Below are 25,664 nucleotides of genomic sequence, written 5' to 3' on the forward strand. Positions count from 1 at the left end.
GAGAGAGCAGTACCCCCTGCGCGCTGCACAATTGATTAAATGTGCACATCAATGTGGAAGTGTATGGAATATGTTGCCCATCTGAGTGAATGAGGCTGCTAGGGAGTGATGGGGCCATAGCTGAGACAGCAGTATCTGGAAGCGGAGGGTGGGAGGTGGAAGGAGGAGGGGGGTTACGGTATGGCATGTCATAAGGGGGCTATCAGTGTCATCCTAGCCAGGCATTCTCCACAGGGAATAACGGGTATTTGATGCAGCAAGCCACGCCGGTTCAATGGCGTGTTGATCTCTGTGGTCAGCATGATCTATACTGTGTGTATGGAAGGGGAGGGGGTGTGTTGTTCCAACCTGTGAGAGTGTATAGATGTGTGTGCTCTGCCACTGCCTCGCCCTCTGCAGTGGGAGCTGAGAACAGATCTCTATCAGGCCAGGGTTATCTCCCCTGAGCCAGCTATATTCTCACCATGCCTTCTTTTTTTCAATGGAGGTAGGCTATTACAGGCAATCAGATCTAATCATGTAGCCTATCCCCCCCTCTTATGGTGTCTCCCATTATGGCTTTGCTAATCCATCAGTTTAATTGTTGGCAGTGCTCATTGTTGTTTATTGGAGGGGGGGTTTAAGAGGCCCATAGAGAATAAAATGATCCGTACATTGTTTGTAGATTATCTCTTGGCAGTATTAGACTACTCTGAAAGAGAATACAAGGATTGAACTGGTTCTGGTGCCTACGTTTGGGAATGTACGCTGCACCTGGAATTTCCTACACTCTCATATTCTCTCTCTCTCTCTCTCTACCTGCTCTCCCTCTGCCGACAGAGCCCAATTCAAGCCTTAATGGAGATGAGAAAACTTGAGAAATGGGAAAACAGACATGAATAAGGAGCTAATTCATATGAACTGTCTGCCTTTGGGGCAGGGGAGAGATTTATTTTGACATTCTCTCCCTTTCGTCGAAGCTATTCTCTGGTTGGGAGCGTGTGTTTTTTTTGCTAGCGGTCGCGGTAATGGTTTCTCCCCATGGTTGCTATGGAGCTCCTCGGGGGTCGACACTAATGTCTGGTTCACGAGGTGGAACAGCACAATTAGCGTAGCTATTAGCGTTAGCGTGAACCAGAGGGGCGCAGACTAGAGGTGTAGGTTGCGTTGGGTAATTGGGTTAGAGGCAAGGAGGTTCACTGATCGCCTACTTTGTAGTCTAGGCTGGTCTTCCAGTGCTTTCCTTGACTTTCAGCAATATACACACACAGACAGATACCTATTCATTGGTATTCAGCAACTGTAAGACGCCATCTTTTGCAACGTTATTTGCTATGTCAACAATGACACGAGCAACTCTGTATTGCCTTCTTGTGTAGGCTATTCTAGATGCATCACAAGTGTGCCTTACAGCTGTTGTGGCGTTTAAACATATTGGTGCACAATGTCTCCCTTTCATCTTGAGCCCCAATATGAATCTCAGTCGGTGTTTACTTAAAAAAAAATTAAAACAACTGTTTAGATGTTCAGAAACTGGCAAGAAGACGAGTTTGGCTCTGGGCCAAGCGTCCGTTTCCACACCCAATTTAAAAACAAGCCACTAGCGCTTTTAGCACGTCTATTTGTGAAGAAGCATTAGACCTGGAGGCCAGTGTGTTTGATGAGCGACGTCCAAATAGAATAACGAGTGGAAATAATCTCTGGGTAGAATTCCGTCTCTCTTTTATTTCCCTCTCTCCGACCCAGGCGAAGGGAAGGATGGATGGAGGGGCTTGCACAGTGATATACGCATCACTTCGTCTGCCTCCGGGCTCACCTTCCTTCAGCTTCCTTGTCGAAGCGTGCCGCATCGACCGTCCATCATCACCAGGGGAATTCGGATACTAGCCGCCATCGATTGTTGCGGCTTTAATGCCGCTTTTGTTTATTCATATTTTCTCTGCCCACTCGGACTGTGGTTGTCTGAGAAGTAGTATAGGCCACACGACCGGACAGTTTTTCCTGGTCAAGTTGTCAGGAACACTTCTGGTTAGCCCTTAGCCCGAAGGCTAACGTCATACTGTACTCCATAACCCGATCCCCATAGTTTTTCCTGGTCAGGTCACCCTGAACATAACTCGACCTCTACTAACACACTGTCTATACCGAGGTATGGTCTAGGCCAAGAGATATTGCCCAACTGGTTGTTTTTGAATCCATGGTATTGCCCGAGCAGCAGCGTTCTAATCTGTAGTCGTATTGATAAAGCTGTTGTCCAGTGACAGAGACTAATGGGCCCAGTGCTCTCAGTTGCATTGTCATCAGGCAAATTGCATAAGCAGGCCAGGGTTGCTGGTTGCTCTTCTGCTTATTGACGCTTTGATTCATCTTTATTCTTTACTTCTCCTAAGACTGCACAGATGCCACAGAAACTAGGGTTACATTCCAAATGGCAACCTATTCCCCATATAGTGCACTACCTGTGACCGTGGCCCATAGGGTACACTATAGGGAATAGGGTGCCATTTGGGATGCACGCTAGCTGAAGTTGGTTTGACCAAGTAGCATATGTTTTAACGCAGATTCTGTAGACTATTGAAGCGCTCCATTTTTATTGACAGACAGAATGATGATATTCAAATGATCAACGCCAATCGTTGTTTGTCCTGCAAACAGTTCCAACTAGCCTGCGACCACCTGTCACGTCCTGACCAGCAGAGGGTGTATTGTGTTAGTCTTGGTCAGGATGTGGCAGGTGGTTTGTGTTTGTTAAATGTTGTGTGGGTGATTGGGACTTCCAATTGAAGGCAGGTGTGTTGAGTTGCCTTTGATTGGAAGTCCTATATAGGTGTGTGTGTTTTTCTTTGGGGTTGTGGGTGGTTGTTTGTGTGCACTGCCTTTGGTTTGAGCCTGCCACACTGTCACCGGTGTGTTTATTGTTTTTTTGTTCAAGTGGATGCTTTACATGTTTCCTTTAATAAACATGAGTGTCCACAATCCCGCTGCGCCTTGGTCCTCTTCTCTACATGACAACGTCTGTGACACCACCACTGCTTTTCTCAGTTAATAATTCAAACCAGTGGTGGCTGGTGGGCGGAGATATCGCAAAAACGGTATCAAACATATGGAAGCCATGTGTTTTATGTTTTTGACACCTTTCCATCTATTCCATTCCAGTCTGTCCTACTATATCTCTCCCACCAGCCTCCTCTGGTTCAACATTGATCCCCTGCCCCTCATCACTGTTTCAAATGAGAACATGGACAATGGCTTATTCAACCAATACAAGAGACTGTATGCTCACTCTCTCTATATTTAGAAACTGCTGCCACTCGTCAACAAAGATTATGAGGAAGTGAATGAAAGAGGATGTGTCATTTCCAAAACACGACAAATTCGTTTTCAGACCCTTTGTGACTCTGTTGTCACTAGGACCGTTGCGGTGACCTTATTACCGTTACACCGGCAGTCATGACCGCATTAAAATTCCCACGTGACCGTTGAGTCACGGTAGTCTCCTCTTATGCACTCTGGACATGTGTAGGTGGTATCCAACTCGCTAATGATCATCAGGTCACTGATGGGCTGGTTCTCAGGGCTCTGTTGTCCCTCTAACTGCTTCATGAAATGGGTTTCCATGGCCAAGCAGCCGCACACAAGCCTAAGATCACCATGCGCAATGCCAAGCGTTGGCTGGAGCAGTGGAACCCCTTCTCTAGAGTGATGAATCACGCTTCACCATCTGGCAGTCCGACAGACAAATCTGGGTTTGGCGGATGCCAGGAGAACACTGCCTGCCCCAATGCATAGTGCCAACTGTAAAGCTTGGTGGAGGAATAATAGTCTGTGCATACAGAAATGGTTTGTCATGATCGGTGTAGATGAACTTGACTGGCCTGTACAGAGCCCTGACCTCAACCCCATCGTACACCTTTGGGATGAATTGGAACGCCTACTGCGAGCCAGGCCTTATCGCCCAATATCAGTGCCCTACCTGACTAATGCTCTTGTGGCTGATTGGAAGCAAGTCCCCGCAGCAATGTCCCCCAAAATAATTGTGGAAAGCCTTCCCAGAAGAGTGGAGACTGTTGTAGCAGCAAAGGGGGGACTAACTCAATATTAATGCCCATTATTTTGGAATGAGATGTTCAACGATCAGGTGTCCACATTCTCCCTCAGAGAGAGGGAGAGAGAGAGAGAACTTAATGCCCCATAGATTGCAATATACTAAGCTTACAAATGGAATTTTAAGGCTCCTGTAGCCTTTACTGTTATAGCTCATAGAAGCGCATTGATAGCACATTTGTACAAAACAGACAATCCAAAAAATAAATAATAAGGAATAAGATGTTGAAGTGTCTGTCCTATATCTGAGAGACATAAGAACTCAGAGATTATTTTTTTACCCATGTTTGGTCACGTTATTCGTGGCACATTTTACCCCCTATTCACTTTTTGCCATTTTTCCAGCCGGGTACTGGGTTACCTTCAGAGGACTCCCCTGATGCTTGTCTACGTCGTAAAGCAGAACAACCGACACATTGGTGTTTGTAAGACTCTTCCCCTTTCGATGGTGGTGACTACTATTAGTTTAGCTCAGACGGTTTGAGTTTTACAGCCAATTTCGTGATGATTTTCTTGTCCGGATCTTCTCACATGTAGAAAAAGACCGCTTTCACAAGCCCCATGTTATGGAATAAGTGCAAACTTTGTATCGGCAGAAAGGGGATTGAGCTAAAGCCACAACGGTACGTCTGTAGCTTAAACGCACGGGGAGCCCTTCAATATTCAAAATCACGTCACCATGTGATGCAGGGGTGTGTCAGTCGACTCATTCAGATGAAGGACATCCTCTCCGAGGATTCTCTCTGTTCCTGTCAGACATCCAGCCAGAACTGCTTCCCTGCTTCCCACCCCCTAAAGGGACACTCCTGGCCCTGGATGATGACATTGCAGTGTCTCCCTTCGCCCTGTCTGCCCTGTCTGTGGGACAAGTCTCGCCCACGCGGGCACACCGGTCTTAATAATTGATTGCGTCTCGGGCAGCAATGTGCAGAAATGTGCTACTGTAGGTGGTTCCTGGGTGCACTTTTGTGCTGAGGCATCCATTTCTGACACAAGCCCACTCTCCATAGCCCTGGGAGACCTTGGGTTCCGGCTAGTGAGGAGTGAGTGAGTCACTCAAAAAATGTAAGGTTAAAGGAGAAACCAGCTGACTGTGGAGGACACGGAATGGAGGGTGGGAAGTGGTTGTAGTTTAAAGAGCTGTACAAAGTGGCCTCTACACTGCAATGTGACAAACGTTCAGATTATTGCTATTGGGCAGTGTGTGTCCTGAAAACTGTGACACTCGAGGACCCTTGCTGATCCTTGGGCTTTTGGGGTCAATATGAGGTCAATCCTTCACAGTTTCCTCTGAAGTAACTTAACGTCTTAAGAGCCCAGTCGGATGGAAAAGTTAGAAATATCAATTCTCCCCCTTCTTCCACTACACCCTCTCTCTCCTCCTCTTCCATTTCCCCCTCTTCCCCCCTCCTATCCTCTTCTCCAAAGCTTTATTTTGCAGCAGCCCGGCAGGTCATGCGTGGAGGATGAGTGGAGAGAGGGATGCGGTTGAGGAGTGACTCAGCAGGGGATGAGTAGAGGGCTTCACTTGTTCTCAGCTGGCCACGGATAAGAGGATTAGCGTCGTTCAGTATCATCGCAGTGTGTCCTCTACCTCTCCCGCTCTTTTTCTCGTGCTACCGCTCTCCAGCTTCTCCCTCGCTTTTCCCTTGCTCTCCTGAATAATGTTCTCTTATCTCTCTCTCCCTCCATTTCTCACCCTCTCTCTGCCTATCCTGGTTCTACATTGATCGTCTCTCTCTGCCTATCCTGGTTAGACGTTCATCCTCTCTCTCTCTGCCGGCTCTCTTTTTGTCAATCCTCACCCTCTTTGTCTTTCCCCTCTGGCTTTCTAATGCATTCCCTCTTCTCCCAACCTCTCTCTGCCCCCTCTCTTTCCCTCTGTATCTTTCCACTCCAACCCCAGCCCCACCCTCCCTCTCGCTCTCTCTGGCTGTCCTTTCTATCTCTCGCTCTCTGCCTCTCTCTCTCTCTCCCTACCTCCTCCCACCTCCTCTCTCTTTCCATCCTTTGTCTCTTGCTCTGGGACAGCAGCTTAACTCTGGTCAAAAGCCAGTCTTTGTAGATTAACCTTGAATTATTAAAGCCTCAATAGATTGGTCAGGAAGTCTCAGAAGCACTTCACTGGTGGTCTTTCTTTCTAGTGGTCTTCAAAGGAAAGGGCAAGAGCCCTGAAAACAATAACTTCAAAATGTTGGTGGTGACATCCTGAAGGGTGAAATTAAATCTACCTCAAACTCAACTGTTTAATAAAGCATTTGTGACAGATAAAGCTCATTCAAAATAATCTGTCATTTATCTGGTGTTTACGTGTCGTAAGAGATGATTATATCTGTGTGGTTCACTTTTGCATTGCTGTGTGGTTGTCGGTTGAACTCTTTTTGTGCTTCTGCTGCTGGCATAAGCTAACCCATCTCTGGTCTGGTCCCCCTCTCTGTTTCCTCCAGGCAAATCTACTTTTCAGCAGGACAATAACCTAAAACACAAGGCCAAATATACACTGGAGTTGTTTACCAAGACGACATTGAGTATTCCTGAGTGGCCTAGTTACAGTTTTGACTTAAATCGCCTTAAAAATATATGGCTCGACTTGAAAATGGCTTGAATATTTTTTTTTTAAGAATAATGGGCAAATATTGTACAATCCAGGTTTACAAAACTCTCGCAGACTTACTCAGAATGAAACAACTGTATCGCTGTCAAAGGTGATTCTCACATGTATTGATTCGCGGGTTGAATACTTATCTAATCAAAATATATCAGTGTTTATTTATTTTTATTTATTTTTATTATACAGTATTTTGTGTAGATCGTTGACAAAAAAAAAGACAATTAAATCAATGTTAATCCCACTTTACAACACAACAAAATGTGGAAAAAGTAAAGGGGTGTGAATGCTTTCTAAAGGCGCTATATATGAAGTCATATGTGTTCTTCCTGTTCGCCTGTGCTTGTTAATGTTCGGGTTCATGTTACAGTCATATTCGGGTCCACCTCTCTGTTTCCTCCGTTACAGGACTGATCAGCTGTATTCGATTCTTTTGTTAAACTGAAGGTGTTCATGTTGCGGTCGTACCCTAAACATCCTGCGTTCTTGTCTCCCTCTGTTCTCTCCAGTACAGGATTGGCCAGCTATATATGATCAGCAAGCACAGCCATGAGCAGAGTGACCGCGGCGAGGGGGTGGAGGTGGTCCAGAATGAACCGTTTGACGACCCCGCCCACGGTCAGGGCCAGTTCACCGAGAAACGTGTCTACCTCAACAGGTGAGTGAGTGACCATCATCCACCCATGTTAAAGGTACAATCTGGGATCTGTCCAATGGTTGTACACCAAAGCAAGATGCTGGGCTGCTGTTTTACTGAATATAAAATCCCAGATCGTAGCTTTAACTCTTCCACTTTTACAAGGGGACATTATCTATAGGTTTAGTGCACTATATAGGGAATAGGGTGCCTTTTGGAACGCAGGCAAAGTGTTGTTCCTCACACACTCGACGCTTCGCATGGCAGACTGCTGCTGTCATGTTGCCCCGAGTTACTTCGCCCTCACAGCTGTGCCACACACAATACTCCACCCCCTCACGTCTTGGCTCTCAGCCGTGTGTGTGTGTGTGTGTGTGTGACCTCTCCCAGCGCATCGCTGAGCATCCAAGGACAGAAACTTCCTAAGTCGGCAATATCTAGAGAGAGAGGGACAGAGAGGGCTAGATTTCATCACAAGTGCCTGCGTCAGCGATCGGGATGCCCGGGACCTAAAGGTGCTGAGTCAGCAGGGTCTGCCCTGCCGTGCCGCTAATCCTTGAGAGAGACGGAGAGAGCGAGCCGGGGGAAGGAGGGGAACAGAGGGACACAGAGGAGAGAGTGAATGGGAAGGAGGGAGTGCGAGAGAGAGAGAGGGCAAAAGAGGGAAAGAGACAGGCATATTCAGAAGGAGACATATTTTAACTATCAAAAAACCTGCTGCAGGCTCTTCAAAACAACAGATCTTGGATCAGGTCTTATCACAGTCCTTCCCACTTGAATCTGTCATGGAATACATGATGTATTGTTTGAATAAGGACTGGCTATATAATAACAAATGTCACTACCCGACTCCCATTAGGGAAACCGTCACCATTCATTATTGTAAGAGAAGATGTGGACACAGTTCATCAGAGGACACAGTATGACGATGAGGGAATTATGTAGTGAGGTTGAGCAACAGCAGGGACACTGTCTGTGTTTTTGCGAGTGTGTGTGTTTGTGTGCATATGATCACTCGCCACTTGTTGTGCAACCACGGCTACAGTCACCTAAGCCCCTACCACCTCTTAAATACACTCCCGGCGCTCTAGTTCTTCACAGCAGATGGGTGCCTCTCAGCCGTGTGTGTGTGTGTGTGTGTGTGTGTGTGTGTGTGTGTGTGTGTGTGTGTGTGTGTGTGTGTGTGTGTGTGTGTGTGTGTGTGTGTGTGTGTGTGTGTGTGTGTGTGTGTGTGTGTGTGTGTGTGTGTGTGTGCGTGTGTGCATGTGTGTGTGTGCGTGTGTGTGTCCAGCTGACTACTACAAGTACAACCTCTCCATAAACATCCATCTCAGGTTCAGTGAACCTGGTGTCTGCCTTATGTAAGGAGGGAGAGAGAGGAGAAAATAAAGAGAGAGGGAGAAAGAGAGAGAGAGACTACACCAAGACACAGTGAATCCGCCAGCTCTTCTCAACCTTCCGTGCAAACCAAGGCCTTTCTGTCATGAAAATATAAATGTCATGAAAATAATTTAAGATGAGAAGAACATTGTAAATGTAATAGAAGACATTTAGTTTAGGGCCAGTTATGTATCATGTGTCACAACAGAACAGGACAAATATGATTTATTTAATAAAAATACATTGGCCCTAATATTCCAAAGCAAGCAGGAAGTTGAAGCCAGTGAGCATTGTGTCATGGTCCCCAGCACTCAATCACCTTTCTGATTCGCTAGATTATTGTTCTAGTGCTGTTCTGGCATGAAGAGCTTGAATAACCTCTTAACTTAAACATTCATTAGGAATTCATTATTTCAATGGTCTTCATTACACATCGACTCGGATGGTTCATTTTGTGATGGAATAACGTGGGGCTACTTTGCGGAGACGCAAACACCACACACAAACACACACACACACACATACTAGTCCACACTTTCAGAACTTTAGCGCAGATGACTGGTTTCTCTGCCAGAGTCTTTTATTACTGTAGGAATTTGTGAGGTGTGAAAAGTGTGGGATGGAGAAACCTTACCACCGCCTACAGAGCTTGGCAGGTGCAGTGTGAAGTGCCACAGTGTGTCAATGCGTACCACAGTGTGTCAATGCGTACCACAGTGTGTCAATGCGTACCACAGTGTGTCAATGCGTACCACAGTGTGTCAATGCGTACCACAGTGTGTCAATGCGTACCACAGTGTGTCAATGCGTACCACAGTGTGTCAATGCGTACCACAGTGTGTTAATGCGTACCAATGTGTTGACGAGCATGAAGGGTGGTTTAAAAGAAGAATGAGAGATGTTGAGCAGATGGAGGAGTGTCTGTCACTTGCTTTCGGGGGATAGGCTGTGAATAGTTGACCTGTCAACATTTTCACAATGTTTCTTTGGTGTATAGGTTTATTTTTATATCAGCTGTCACCACGCAGTCACAGTCATGTAGCTAGCTTCTTTAGCAATGTGTGATCAAAGAAAATGTAATATCTAAGCTTTTATCAGATATTAGAGGCTTACATGCACACGCACACACACACCAATCTCTATGCTACACTGCAGACACACACCTTTATGTGCCACTGTTACACTCACCAGAGCCTTTGAGTAAATGTCCCTTCAGCTTTCTCTGCCCAGGCTAGTGTGTTTCTGTTCCGGTGCACCTGTGTGTAGAAGAGCTCTCAACCTCTCCAACAAAACCTTGCCGTTGTAATCAAAAACACAAACCCATTGAGGTCGTGTTGCGAGGCTATAGACGGCTCTTTTGAGTGCTGCTCTCTCTCATCTTTTTCAATGTTCTTTGTTACATTTTCAAGTTTCTTTTTTAACCGCCTTCAATGGCCAGGGCTTTTAAACATGCCCACTCACCTTGAGAAGGAAGGAAGGAAGGAAGGAAGGAAGGAAGGAAGGAAGGAAGGAAGGAAGGAAGGAAGGAAGGAAGGAAGGAAGGAAGGAAAACGACTCAAGCTGTAGAAATGATTAATCAGACCAATTACTCAGACATGATGTATCTCTTTCATCTCCTCTCTTGCTTTTCATATCTCCTCTTTCTCTCTCTCCGTCTCTCCATCTCTCTCTCTCTTTCTTTTTCTCTCTCTCACCCTCTCTCTTTTTACAGTAAATTGCCCAGCTGGGCTCGAGCAGTGGTGCCCAACATCTTCTACGTAACAGAGAAGGCCTGGAACTACTACCCTTATACCATAACAGGTGAGCACACACACACACACACACACCGATGTGTTATTGTAGAACCAGGATCCATTCATACCAGGCACCACAGATGGTTGTGTGCGGTCAGAAATGAGCTCTGACCACGTATCGACCGTAACCCTAGCGGAAAAGTACCAGGCTAACCTCAACCCAATCTAGTTACTGTGACACAGCTCATAGCATAGCCAGGCTAGCTGAGTCACGTTATGCTATAATGCACATAGCTAACCAAAAAAACGTTCCGAGAACAACCTGGCAACGTTTCTGTCTGGTTATGTAAGACTATCAGTTCAGTCAGCATCAGTTCCCAGAAATGTTTCTTCAAAAGTCAATGGAAAATGTTCAGCAACATTCTGGATGTGTGAGCTGTGTTGTTTTTTGTGTCATGTTGTGCTCCTTCACGTTGTATCACATCGTAACCTGTTTCTGTTTCTTCTGTGTTGTTGCGTTACTGAAGCCCTAACTGTGGTGTTTTCTCCCCTCTGCTCCGACGCGTCCCTCTGGGCCTGCCTCTGTAGAGTACACCGTAAGTATCTCTTCCATTTCCTTTATTGATCACAGAGCTGTGGAGAGAGCTACCGCAGCTCATTAATGTACATGATGTCAGGATGCATTTAATGCAGCATCATGGAAGGACCAGGAAAGAACTCCACATCTCTCTCTAAACATTTTCTTCTGCTTCACTGGTTGTTTTAGTTAGACGTTACGTAAGGAGTCAGTGTTTTGGGATATGTGTAAATAGAAGGCTTGGGTTGTGTATTTTTTTTGCATATTTATTGTGTAATTTTGGATTTATATTAAATGTAAGTGGCTTTGTTAGAATGAAGCTTCCCCGTATGGAGACATTAGTATGGCTATCTATAGCAACAGCTTAGCGTCAGTGTGTGTGCACGCTTGTGCATTTCCGTGTGTGTCTTCTGAATTGCAGCTCTCTTCATGGTGGTGTATGTCTGTAGCTAGGCATTCGCTCTCCAGAGATAAAGACATATCCATTCCCTTGTTTCGCTTACGAGAAGCGTCATACATTTTTACTGCCCTGAGGATTCAACTGCCTTTGAGGTGTCAAATGATGTCCATTTGCTTTGCTGCCATAGCCAGAGCTTTCTTAAATACTTTTCTCTGGAGCTTTCTTAAATACTTTTCTCTGGGGCTTTCTTAAATACTTTTCTCTGGGGCTTTCTTAAATACTTTTCTCTGGGGCTTTCTTAAATACTTTTCTCTGGGGCTTTCTTAAATACTTTTCTCTGGGGCTTTCTTAAATACTTTTCTCTGGAGCTTACTTAAATACTTTTCTCTGGGGCTTTCTTAAATACTTTTCTCTGGAGCTTTCTTAAATACTTTTCTCTGGGGCTTTCTTAAATACTTTTCTCTGGCGCTTTCTTAAATACTTTTTACTTGGTATTAAATGCTTTTAAAGTGGCAATATGTCACTTTTTGGCCGACCTGACCAAATTCACATAGAAATGTGAGTTATAGATCTGTCATTCTCATTGAAAGCAAGTCTAAGTAGTGGTGCTTGTTTTGTCACATAAACTGAAATTAGGCTAACTATTGGAATTTTAACAAACAGGAAATGGTGGAGCGATTTCTGCCTAGTTCATCTTTAAGTAACGTATTTTCACCTGTCCATATCTTTTTGAGGTTTAGGTATCCTCTATTTGTGTGGGTGGGTTTGCTGTTGTGTTTATACATGACTCTATACAACTATAAGCTGTTCTAGATGCTTATAGCAAGTCTTATAATGTGTTAGAAGGCATCATAATAACTGATACAACCAGTAGAATCAGATTTAAAAAACGGATACAAACAAACCTTATGGAACAGGGGGACACACAAACATGCATACACACACATGATAACATACGCACTAAACACACACGTACACATGGACTTTGTGTTGTAGATAAGCGGTAGTGGAGTATGGGCCTGAGGGCGCCCACTTAGGGTGTTGTGAATTCTGTAATGAATGTATTGTAATGTTTTTTAAATTGTATAACTGCCTTAATATTGCCGGACTCCAGGAAGTGTAGCTGCTACCTTGGGGATCCATAATATATACAAATACAAATAAGGTTTTATACACTGGTAGTTCACAGAAACTGTTTCCAAGAACTCTTTACAACCAACATCAGTCTCACCTCCAATCTAAACACTACTGTAGCAGTGTTTTAGGTCAAAGGGTTCAAGATTGATGACGGTCTTGGAAACCTGCCGCTGCCCCCTGTAACATACTGCCTGAAACTTCTAAAGCCTTTGAGCTGTGGCATTTTGAAATTCTCAGAAAGTGATAAATGCCACCACAGTGAGTCATATGGCTTTATATAGAGAGGAGCAGCGAGGAGCGGATGGAGGAGAGGAGCGGATGGAGGAGAGGAGGGGGGAGGAGGGAAAGGGGGATGAGGGGGAGACATGGCTTTGACAGTGACAGAGTTTCGGGCTCGATAAAAGGCTGTGTGTGAGTCATAGGAGGGGTACATGCACGCACGCATACACACACACAACGCAGACACACACACACAAACCACACACACACACACTCAGACACGAGCACATGGACATGCATACAGAGCATACTCCCATTCATTCATCTCCCCTTTCTGAAATAAGCACCAAACACATTAGTTGGTGGGGATGCTGGTACAAGAAGTCTAGAGACTAAATGTCTCGATGACGCATAAACAATTATAAAACTAAACACCAGTTTCAGGTGAAAGAGGTTGTTTTTCCACCATCTCACCTGATACATCTCATCTGTATTGTTTTGCAGTGTTCTTTCTTACCCAAGTTCTCCATTCACATAGAGACGAAATACGAGGACAACAAAGGCAGCAATGACAACGTGAGTAAAGACCGTGTGTGTGTGTGTGTGTGTGTGTGTGTGTGTGTGTGTGTGTGTGTGTGTGTGTGTGTGTGTGTGTGTGTGTGTGTGTTGCACTGAGACCTTCAGTATGATAAAGTAATTCCATAATAGGGGTCTTATGGCCCCTCAGTGTTTGCCAAGTGCAGTTCTGCTAATTGAAGAGCCCATTTCATTTATACTCTGGCCTTCTCTCTCTCCCTCTCTCCCAATTCACAAACTCGTTTCGATAGCAGAATAATAGTTCTACTACTATGTCATATCAGAGTGAATGTAAAGGAGAGGATGTCATATCAGAGTGAATGTAAAGGAGAGGATGTTATATCAGACTGAATGTAAAGGAGAGGATGTCGTGTCAGACTGAATGTAAAGGAGAGGATGTTATATCAGAGTGAATGTAAAGGAGAGGATGTCATATCAGACTGAATGTAAAGGAGAGGATGTCATATCAGAGTGAATGTAAAGGAGAGGATGTTATATCAGACTGAATGTAAAGGAGAGGATGTCGTATCAGACTGAATGTAAAGGAGAGGATGTCATATCAGACTGAATGTAAAGGAGAGGATGTTATATCAGACTGAATGTAAAGGAGAGGATGTCATATCAGACTGAATGTAAAGGAGAGGATGTTATATCAGACTGAATGTAAAGGAGAGGATGTCATATCAGACTGAATGTAAAGGAGAGGATGTTATATCAGACTGAATGTAAAGGAGAGGATGTTATATCAGACTGAATGTAAAGGAGAGGATGTTATATCAGACTGAATGTAAAGGAGAGGATGTTATATCAGACTGAATGTAAAGGAGAGGATGTTATATCAGACTGAATGTAAAGGAGAGGATGTTATATCAGAGTGAATGTAAAGGAGAGGATGTCGTATCAGACTGAATGTAAAGGAGAGGATGTTATATCAGACTGAATGTAAAGGAGAGGATGTCATATCAGACTGAATGTAAAGGAGAGGATGTCATATCAGAGTGAATGTAAAAGGCAGCATCACTCTGGTCTCTACATCTGTAATCCAACCCCAGCCTACCTCTCTTCTCTAACTACTGCTGTGGCCAGTGTCCCTGTGCGTGCACACAACACACACATGCGCGCTTGGAGTCATATCACACACACACACACATATCACGTACACATTTGTTGTTGCGTACAAACACACGGATGCAGACACACGTATGTGTTTGCACGCATAAGTTCCACTTAAAAGCTCCCATGTGAATCTATCCGCGGACACTGCAGCTTCAGGGCTGACCAGCACAAACTCTGGTCTTTTACAACCCTGTGTAATCTGGTCCAAATTTCAGTCTCCTCTGCCAAGATCCTGTACATTGTGAAATAATATGCAGCCCTGTGTTTCTGTGCTCACGATGTTATGAAAGATAATGTCAGGCTGTAAAAATGTGTTTTCACGCTCGCAGTCCTGTTTCCTGACAGAGAAGGGGTTCAATGTCTGTTTGAATGTAATGTGTGTTTGTGTGTCTTTCTGTGTGTACATCCATACAATGAAGTGCATCTGTGGAAATCCGTGTGAATGATTGTGTGTGTGTGTGTGTGTGTGTGTGTGTGTGTGTGTGTGTGTGTGTGTGTGTGTGTTGCACTGAGACCTTCAGTATGATAAAGTAATTCCATAATAGGGGTCTTATGGCCCCTCAGTGTTTGCCAAGTGCAGTTCTGCTAATTGAAGAGCCCATTTCATTTATACTCTGGCCTTCTCTCTCTCCCTCTCTCCCAATTCACAAACTCGTTTCGATAGCAGAATAATAGTTCTACTACTATGTCATATCAGAGTGAATGTAAAGGAGAGGATGTTATATCAGACTGAATGTAAAGGAGAGGATGTTATATCAGACTGAATGTAAAGGAGAGGATGTCGTATCAGACTGAATGTAAAGGAGAGGATGTTATATCAGACTGAATGTAAAGGAGAGGATGTCGTGTCAGACTGAATGTAAAGGAGAGGATGTTATATCAGAGTGAATGTAAAGGAGAGGATGTCATATCAGACTGAATGTAAAGGAGAGGATGTCATATCAGACTGAATGTAAAGGAGAGGATGTCATATCAGAGTGAATGTAAAAGGCAGCATCACTCTGGTCTCTACATCTGTAATCCAACCCCAGCCTACCTCTCTTCTCTAACTACTGCTGTGGCCAGTGTCCCTGTGCGTGCACACAACACACACATGCGCGCTTGGAGTCATATCACACACACACACACACATATCACGTACACATTTGTTGTTGCGTACAAACACACGGATGCAGACACACGTATGTGTTTGCACGCATAAGTTCCACTTAAAAGCTCCCATGTGAATCTATCCGCGGACACTGCAGCTTCAGGGCTGACCAGCACAAACTCTGGTCTTTTACAACCCTGTGTAATCTGGTCCAAATTTCAGTCTCCTCTGCCAAGATCCTGTACATTGTGAAATAATATGCAGCCCTGTGTTTCTGTGCTCACGATGTTATGAAAGATAATGTCAGGCTGTAAAAATGTGTTTTCACGCTCGCAGTCCTGTTTCCTGACAGAGAAGGGGTTCAATGTCTGTTTGAATGTAATGTGTGTTTGTGTGTCTTTCTGTGTGTACATCCATACAATGAAGTGCATCTGTGGAAATCCGTGTGAATGATTGTGTGTGTGTGTGTGTGTGTGTGTGTGTGTGTGTGTGTGTGTGTGTGTGTGTGTGTGTGTGTGTGTGTGTGTGTGTGTGTGTGTGTGTGTGTGTGTGTGTGTGTGTGTGAGCAGACTACATATTCTGTCTGAATGAATGAATGGAGGGTGTGGTTAGATGATGTGATTGACAACTCCACGGTCGTATCAGGTAGCAGACCCTGACAGGGCAGGGCTGCCGTTAGGTTTGGAGAAGAGCCACTGCTTAAATACTGTCTCTAATGGTTCATGGTTAACATTATCTCTCTCACTCTCTCTCTTCTCTCTTTCTCTTTCTCGTACTCTCACTCTCTCTCTTCTCTCTCTCCCTTTCTCATTCTCTCACTCTCTCTCTCGTTCTCTCTCTCTTCTCTCTTTCTCGTACTCTCTCTCTCTCTCGTTCTATCACACTCTCTCTCTCTCTCTCTCGTTCTATCACTCTCTCTCTCTATCTGTGTCTCCTTGAGACTTCACCATTAGACAGTTGCATAGTTTCTCTCTCCCTCCGCCTCTTACTTGCTCATTTTCATTCATTCTTGCACGCTCTCTTTCTTCTTCCCTCCATCTTCCTTGTCCTTTCCTCCTCTCTCTCTTTCTTCTCCCCTCTTCCTAACGTTCCTACTCTCTCCCCTCATTATTTATTACACGTTCTCCCTCCCTCATTCTCTCTCCTCTCCCCTCATTAGTTATTACACGTTCTCCCTCCCTCATTCTCTCTCCTCTCCCCTCATTATTTATTACACGTTCTCCCTCCCTCATTCTCTCTCCTCTCCCCTCATTATTTATTACACGTTCTCCCTCCCTCATTCTCTCTCCTCTCCCCTCATTATTTATTACACGTTCTCCCTCCCTCATTCTCTCTCCTCTCCCCTCATTATTTATTACACGTTCTCCCTCCCTCATTCTCTCTCCTCTCCCCTCATTATTTATTACACGTTCTCCCTCCCTCATTCTCTCTCCTCTCCCCTCATTATTTATTACACGTTCTCCCTCCCTCATTCTCTCTCCTCTCCCCTCATTATTTATTACACGTTCTCCCTCCCTCATTCTCTCTCCTCTCCCCTCATTATTTATTACACGTTCTCCCTCTCTCATTCTCTCTCCTCTCCCCTCATTATTTATTACACGTTCTCCCTCTCTCATTCTCTCTCCTCTACCCTCATTATTTATTACACGTTCTCCCTCCCTCATTCTCTCTCCTCTCCCCTCATTAGTTATTACACGTTCTCCCTCCCTCATTCTCTCTCCTCTCCCCTCATTATTTATTACACGTTCTCCCTCCCTCATTCTCTCTCCTCTCCCCTCATTATTTATTACACGTTCTCCCTCCCTCATTCTCTCTCCTCTCCCCTCATTATTTATTACACGTTCTCCCTCCCTCATTCTCTCTCCTCTCCCCTCATTATTTATTACACGTTCTCCCTCCCTCATTCTCTCTCCTCTCCCCTCATTATTTATTACACGTTCTCCCTCCCTCATTCTCTCTCCTCTCCCCTCATTATTTATTACACGTTCTCCCTCCCTCATTCTCTCTCCTCTCCCCTCATTATTTATTACACGTTCTCCCTCCCTCATTCTCTCTCCTCTCCCCTCATTATTTATTACACGTTCTCCCTCTCTCATTCTCTCTCCTCTCCCCTCATTATTTATTACACGTTCTCCCTCCCTCATTCTCTCTCCTCTCCCCTCATTATTTATTACACGTTCTCCCTCTCTCATTCTCTCTCCTCTACCCTCATTATTTATTACACGTTCTCCCTCTCTCATTCTCTCTCCTCTACCCTCATTATTTATTACACGTTCTCCCTCTCTCATTCTCTCTCCTCTACCCTCATTATTTATTACACGTTCTCCCTCTCTCATTCTCTCTCCTCTCCCCTCATTATTTATTACACGTTCTCCCTCCCTCATTCTCTCTCCTCTCCCCTCATTATTTATTACACGTTCTCCCTCTCTCATTCTCTCTCCTCTACCCTCATTATTTATTACACGTTCTCCCTCTCTCATTCTCTCTCCTCTACCCTCATTATTTATTACACGTTCTCCCTCTCTCATTCTCTCTCCTCTACCCTCATTATTTATTACACGTTCTCCCTCTCTCATTCTCTCTCCTCTACCCTCATTATTTATTACACGTTCTCCCTCTCTCATTCTCTCTCCTCTACCCTCATTATTTATTACACGTTCTCCCTCTCTCATTCTCTCTCCTCTACCCTCATTATTTATTACACGTTCTCCCTCTCTCATTCTCTCTCCTCTTCCCTCATTATTGCACTTTCTTCTTCTTAGTACTCCCTCCCTCTTTTCTCTGTCCCTTGGCTGCACTCATCCATGATGGCATGTCACCCCCAATGTGCCAGCAGGACTGTTTCACACAGCTTGTGGCAGAAGGGCCCCTTGGAGGGAGAGGGAGAGAGGTGAGAAAAAGAGAGAGGGAGAGGGAGAGAGGTGAGGAAGTAAAAGAGAGGATACGGAAGGAAGAGAGAGAGGGTGATGGAGATAGGAGATGGAGAGAAGAGAGAGAAAAAGAGAACAGAGATGGACAAGAAGATGGAGAAAAAGAGAGAGACGACAGAGTGACAAGGAGAGCAAATGTGCATGTCCATGGCTTTCTGTCTGTAAGCACTGAACCTGAGGATGTCGACCTCCCACCTCCTGACATTGAGCACAGCACTACAGCTTCACACCCTGCTATAAGTAACAGAGGGCAACCAGGCAGCGGTCAGAGTCCACACCTCAGTCGACTGTATCGATTGGAAAACGTGTGTCTGGCCCCGAGGGGGGTGGAGGGAGATGGTGCGGGGGGACCACTTTACCAACCCATAAGGCATCTTGATGTTTTGGCATTTGAGACTAGTCCAAATATAGCACATGAGCTGAACCAAAAAAATCTACTGATCATATTGCTTCCAAATATGATATTTAATTTACATTGTCATACAACATCATTTTACATTTTTCTTCATGTAGATATTATACATCAATAAATAAGGTGGAAATATATTATAAATGTGGCACCATCACAGCCACTTTGTTCTCGTTGGACTCCTTTTCATAATCATATTTGGCAGCAAGGCATACAATATTCATCCATAGCTACGAGCAGGAAACCTACATATCTCTCTTAGGTTGTGATCCGTGGTGTGAAGTACTCTTTTTAATGTTATTTCTTGACATTCATGCAATATTTATCCGTACGCTGCAGTTTCAATACATCTACCGGTAGCTCGAATCATGATGTGTAACATATAGACATTAAAACACACTTTGAAATGTTGCACTCTGCCCTGGCTGAGGATTCGTTCACTCATCGCCTTAGGCCTGGCGTACTGGAGTATTCCTCTCTATAACCGAGCCTATCTCTCTCACACACACACACACACACCTCTAGCTCCTTAGATGGAAACAGAGAGTGGCTAATGCTATTGGTGTCTGTTTGCCCTGCGGCTATATATGAGGTCTGTCTGTCTGTCTGTCTGTCTGTCTGTCTGTCTGTCTGTCTGTCTGTCTGTCTGTCTGTCTGTCTGTCTGTCTGTCTGTCTGTCTGTCTGTCTGTCTGTGTCTGTCTGTCTCTGCCTGTCTGTGAGTGTGAATGGGAGATGATGACAGTGAGGGTACTGTACGGTGGAAGTCAATCAACACAAGCTTAGAGCTCTCCCTTCTGGCCGCGTTGCGCAATGACGTGTCCATGCTGTAGCCTAGTGGAGCAGCTAAGTCTAAGTGGTCCATAATCAAAGATCTAAGATCAGGGCCTGTATGTATCAAGCATCTCAGAGTAGGAGTGCTGATCTAGGATCAGATCCCCCCACCCCTGTCCATGCAATCGTATACATTATGATCTAAAAGGCACTCTTACTATGAGATGCTTAGTGACCACGGGCCCTACTAAATCAAATCAAATATCTGACCTTGTGGATATTCTGACCACTCTGGCTGAAATAGAATGGACATTGACTAGCTTCTGTCAAATAACAAACAGATGACAAATGTCTGTAAGTGAAGGGCCTCGAATAACACAAAGAAGATATTTTGGGAGGCCCAATCAATATCATTGAGCTGTGTAGTTTTATAAAGAGAGGATATTGTTGATGCCTGACGTGATAGATGACTAACTGCACCTCTGGGAATTTTTGTTTGTTTTCAGATCTTCTCAGAGAGTGAAAATAAAGACCAGGAAAGGGAAGTGTGTTTTGTGGATATCGCCTACGACGAGATCCCTGAGAGATATTATAAAGAGTCTGAGGTGAGTGCGTGCGTGTATCTGCATCTCAGTGTGTGTGTGTGTGTGTGTGTGTGTGTGTGTGTGTGTGTGTGTGTGTGTGGGTTTCATTAGAGCTAATGGGGCCCAGGCGTTATTGTAGGGGTTCTTGTAGGGGTTCTTGTAAGGGTTCTTGTAGGGGTTATTGTAGGGGTTATTGTAGGGGTTATTGTAGGGGTTCTTGTAGGGGTTATTGTAGGGGTTATTGTAGGGGTTATTGTAAGGGTTATTGTAGGGGTTATTCTAAGGGTTATTGTAGGGGTTATTGTAGGGGTTATTGTAGGGGTTATTGTAGGGGTTATTGTAGGGGTTATTGTAGGGGTTCTTGTAGGGGTTCTTGTAGGGGTTATTGTAGGGGTTATTGTAGGGGTTCTTGTAGGGGTTATTGTAAGGGTTATTGTAGGGGTTCTTGTAGGGGTTATTGTAGGGGTAATTGTAGGGGTTCTTGTAGGCGTTCTTGTAGGGGTTCTTGTAGGGGTAATTGTAGGGGTTATTGTAGGGGTAATTGTAGGGGTAATTGTAGGGGTTATTGTAGGGGTAATTGTAGGGGTTATTGTAGGGGTAATTGTAGGGGTTATTGTAGGGGTTATTGTAGGGGTAATTGTAGGGGTTATTGTAGGGGTAATTGTAGGGGTTATTGTAAGGGTTATTGTAGGGGTTATTGTAGGGGTAATTGTAGGGGTTCTTGTAGGGGTAATTGTAGGGGTAATTGTAGGGGTAATTGTAGGGGTTATTGTAGGGGTTCTTGTAGGGGTTCTTGTAGGGGTAATTGTAGGGGTAATTGTAGGGGTAATTGTAGCCACAGGTTGTCTCTGTAGTCAAACACTGGTGATTAGAGTCATATTATTAGTCTAAAAATAGAACCAGTAACATGGTTCAGACATAACAATGACAGTGGATACAAGGACATTCACCGATACTCAGCGATACTCAGCGATACTCAGTGATACTCAAAGATACAATGATACAACAGACGGACACCATTTCAGTCTATTGGTTTTGCCCTAAGCATCCTAGTCATCCAAACTATTTCATTGGGTTGGAATTTTATTCAATTAAGTTTACGTTTAGGTAAACCCACGAAACACTCCGCAATACAGCTCTGACCAGATAATGCTAGCTAATCTAACTCTAGCATCACCTTCTAATTTTCTCCCCATACACCTCTTCCTTATCTAACTTTCAGTGTTAGAAATTAGCATGTTAGCATATACAGTGGGGGAAAAAAGTATTTGATCCCCTGCTGATTTTGTACGTTTGCCCACTTACAAAGAAATGATCAGTCTATAATTTTAATGGTAGGTTTATTTGAACAGTGAGAGACAGAATAACAACAAAAAAATCCAGAAAAACGCATGTCAAAAATGTTATAAAATTATTTGCATTTTAATGAGGGAAATAAGTATTTGACCCCTCTGCAAAACATGACTTAGTACTTGGTGGCAAAACCTTTGTTGGCAATCACAGAGGTCAGACGTTTCTTGTAGTTGGCCACCAGGTTTGCACACATCTCAAGAGGGATTTTGTCCCACTCCTCTTTGCAGATCTTTTCCAAGTCATTAAGGTTTCGAGGCTGACGTTTGGCAACTCGAACCTTCAGCTCCCTCCACAGAATTTCTGTGGGATTAAGGTCTGGAGACTGGCTAGGCCACTCCAGGACCTTAATGTGCTTCTTCTTGAGCCACTCCTTTGTTGCCTTGGCCGTGTGTTTTGGGTCATTGTCGTGCTGGAATACCCATCCACGACCCATTTTCAATGCCCTGGCTGAGGGAAGGATGTTCTCACCCAAGATTTGACGGTACATGGCCCCGTCCATCGTCCCTTTAATGCGGTGAAGTTGTCCTGTCCCCTTAGCAGAAAAACACCCACAAAGCATAATGTTTCCACCTCTATGTTTGACGGTGGGGATGGTGTTCTTGGGGTCATAGGCAGCATTCCTCCTCCTCCAAACACTGTGAGTTGAGTTGATGCCAAAGAGCTCCATTTCGGTCTCATCTGACCACAACACTTTCACCCAATTGTCCTCTGAATCATTCAGATGTTCATTGGCAAACTTCAGACGGGCATATATATGTATTCTTGAGCAGGGGGACCTTGCGGGCGCTGCAGGATTTCAGTCCTTCACGGCGTAGTGTGTTACCAATTGTTTTCTTGGTGACTATGGTCCCAGCTGTCTTGAGATCATTGACAAGATCCTCCCGCGTAGTTCTGGGCTGATTCCTCACCGTTCTCATGATCATTGCAACCCCACGAGGTGAGATCTTGCATGGAGCCCCAGGCCGAGGGATATTGACAGTTCTTTTGTGATTCTTCCATTTGCGAATAATCGCACCAAATGTTGTCACCTTCTCATCAAGCTGCTTGGCGATGGTCTTGTAGCCCATTCCAGCCTTGTGTAGGTCTACAATCTTGTCCCTGACATCATTGGAGAGCTCTTTGGTCTTGGCCATGGTGGAGAGTTTGGAATCTGATTGATTGATTGCTTCTGTGGACAGGTGTCTTTTTTACAGATAACAAGCTGCGGTTAGAAGCACTCCCTTTAAGAGTGTGCTCCTAATCTCAGCTCGTACCTGTATAAAAGACACCTGGGAGCCAGACATCTTTCTGATTGAGAGGGGGTCAAATACTTATTTCCCTCATTAAAATGCAAATCAATTGATAACATTTTTGACATGCGTTTTTCTGGATATTTTTGTTGTTATTCTGTCTCTCACTGTTCAAATAAACCTACCATTAAAGTTATAGACTGATCCTTTCTTTATCAGTGGGCAAACGTACAAAATCAGCAGAGGATCAAATACTTTTTTCCCCCACTGTAGCATCTGTGTAAGTATAGTTAGACTGTTGAGTATAGTAGATGCGGTGGTTGAATGATAAATTGCCTCAGCCCCTGAGATTTAGCGAAGAGTCTCTGGAGGGAAGAATTCCTATTTAACATTAGCTTTCTATTTTTAGCTTTCCCGTAATGCATTTCTCTCAGGGCACAGAGGTTTGGATTAATTACTGAGCTCTACGTTTGTGTGTGTGTGTGTGTGCGTGCGTGCATTCACTTGTGTGTGTGTCCCCCAACAGGACCTGCGGTACTTCAAGTCAGAGAAGACGTCGAGGGGCATGTTGCAGGAGGGCTGGAGGGACACCCAGGAGCCCATCATGTGCTCCTACAAGCTGGTCACTGTCAAGTTTGAAGTGTGGGGCCTGCAGACGCGCGTAGAGCAGTTTGTACACAAGGTCAGAGGTCACTCACACATGTACACACAGCCATTCTGTCCTCCACTAAACCCTTCCACAAAAGGCTTTATACTCAGTGCGTGAGCAGTATGTGACTTAGTGTTCACTATTTAAATAGCAGCCACTTACTCCATAGATAGTGCTGGTACATTTTTGTAGAACTGCTCTGAGATTAGTGTTCTCTGACCCCCTCTATTGTCTCTCCCTATAGGTGGTGCGTGATGTGCTGCTCCTGGGCCACAGGCAGGCTTTTGCCTGGGTGGATGAGTGGATCGGTAGGTCGACAAGCACTGCTCTATTGGTCCTCTCACTAACTAATCACTGGGTAGTGTTCAGTAGGGCAGTTTTTTTTTATGTGTTGAAAGTTAAAATGGGTGTTTCTTATTGGACAAGTATAGGTAGTCCATCCCAGTTTATTCTGTACCTAATGAACATGCCCCAAGTTTAACATTGGGACCTATGAAGTCACTCTTTCCTTAGAATGGTATCAATAAGAAAGGACTTCCATTTGGATTTTACTCCTTTTGGGAGTTAAGTGGTTACTGTTGATGCTGTCTCTAATCTACTGTCTGTATCATTGTGTGTAATAGAACTAAATACCTCATGTGAACACCTAAACACTATCCAATTCCCCATCACTGCATCTAACCCTGCTCTATCTTATACGCTGGGTGACCTCTCAGATATCAATAACCCTACTTAGAACCCGTAACCAAGGGGGCAGATTCTAAGCCCAGTTCTGGACTAAGAAGCATGCGCAATGGAGAATCTCCATTGAAAGTCATTTTTAGTCCAGCAATAGGCATAATCTGTGTCTGGGAAAATCGCCCCCTAGAAGTACTGTCATGTCCAGGGTTGGTCTGTGTTCACTAGCTCACTACTTCAGTCATACACAGACAGCAGCCCCTGGACTGCAGTTCCTTCCATGTTTATCTGTAAAACCAATTCCTGCAATTCTGTGTTGGCGTTCAATCAAACAATATCCCTCCTGTACACTGGTCTGTTTCTTCTTGTGTCAGCAATATTTGTCATTCTCTTTGGCATCAATCCTTGCACGATGTCTATAGTGAACACAAATGGCTGTATTTGCTACAATTTCCTAACAAAAGAATAGCAATTGCTGAAATATCAGGAGATATTACACAGACGAAATTGCACTCATTGAATCATGAAAGCTGTGTGTATGTGGGTTGTGAATGCATGGCGATAAGAGCAGCAGCAGTAGCAGTAAAACTAGCAGGACTCTTATTAGCACTCAGCTTTTTCCATGGCTGCAGGGTAAGTCCATAACAAGCCATTACTGCTGTAATGGGACACCGCTACTCACTCTCTCCCTTCTCCTCTTCAACCTCTGGGGGGAAAAAATCACTTTCCCTCCTATGCACTATTTGGATGATTCCCTCTCACCCAAATCCTCCTGACGTATTTGGGATCACCTTGCCTAGGACTGTTCTTTGGGAATGTATTTTTTTCCCCAGTGATGCTCCCAACCCTTCCCGTCTGACTCGGAGGGTTCTGGATCATTTATTCTCCCTCTCCTCTCCTTTCCCTTCTCCCTCTATCCCTCCCTTTCTTCCTCTCCCTAACCCGGCTTTGGCCTGACTAGCTCTCTCCTCTCGACACCAACTCTTTTCTGTCATGGGAAGCTAGCTCTGCCCTCTCCACCTCCTATTGATTGCGCTTGAACTTTGACCTTTCAGCCCCTCCCAAAAGCACTAATCACCACCCAGTGCTCTCTACGCACCCACGGCGTGCCCCTCCTCACTTAACCCCTCCTCTACCTTCGTCTTGAGTGTCCTAACGGGGAGACGCCAACATCTCGACCTCCCCTCTTTGCAGATATGAACTTGGATGACGTGCGGGAATACGAGAAAAGTATGCATGAACAAACCAACGTTAAAGTTTGCCATGAGCAGCAAGAGCATTCCACGAACTCCCCATCACTGGATGACATAGAGATTCATGACAAAGTCAGCGTATGTGTCGTTTCATTTCCTCTTGTTCTGTTTCATATTGACGTGTTCTGTTGTTCATGTCGAACGTGACTCAGGAGGGAACCAATCACTCTGTTTCTATGCGAAATGTTTTCTGAAATAAGTGGTTCTTGCATGCTTTAGTTGTTTCTATGTCGGGAAAACATGAAGTACAA

The 25,664-nt window shown here is 44.6% G+C and overlaps 1 protein-coding gene across 3 annotated transcripts in view; it reads left to right on the plus strand.

The window, feature by feature from the left end:
- Positions 1–25,664, plus strand: part of LOC106564871 (cytoplasmic phosphatidylinositol transfer protein 1) — a 102,604-nt gene that overhangs the window by 72,508 nt on the left and 4,432 nt on the right. For 2 of the 3 annotated variants that reach the window (XM_014131350.2, XM_014131351.2), the window contains exons 2-9: positions 7,201–7,349; positions 10,420–10,508; positions 11,030–11,037; positions 13,279–13,350; positions 20,174–20,272; positions 23,360–23,515; positions 23,727–23,790; positions 25,355–25,491. In XM_014131350.2, the coding sequence (XP_013986825.1) occupies positions 7,201–7,349; positions 10,420–10,508; positions 11,030–11,037; positions 13,279–13,350; positions 20,174–20,272; positions 23,360–23,515; positions 23,727–23,790; positions 25,355–25,491 (774 nt within the window). The remainder of the gene's footprint in view (positions 1–7,200; positions 7,350–10,419; positions 10,509–11,029; positions 11,038–13,278; positions 13,351–20,173; positions 20,273–23,359; positions 23,516–23,726; positions 23,791–25,354; positions 25,492–25,664) is intronic. The other variant, XM_014131349.2, reaches the window with a different exon arrangement.

Source organism: Salmo salar, chromosome ssa12, assembly GCF_905237065.1.
Source record: "Salmo salar chromosome ssa12, Ssal_v3.1, whole genome shotgun sequence".
Taxonomy (NCBI): Eukaryota; Metazoa; Chordata; class Actinopteri; order Salmoniformes; family Salmonidae; genus Salmo; species Salmo salar.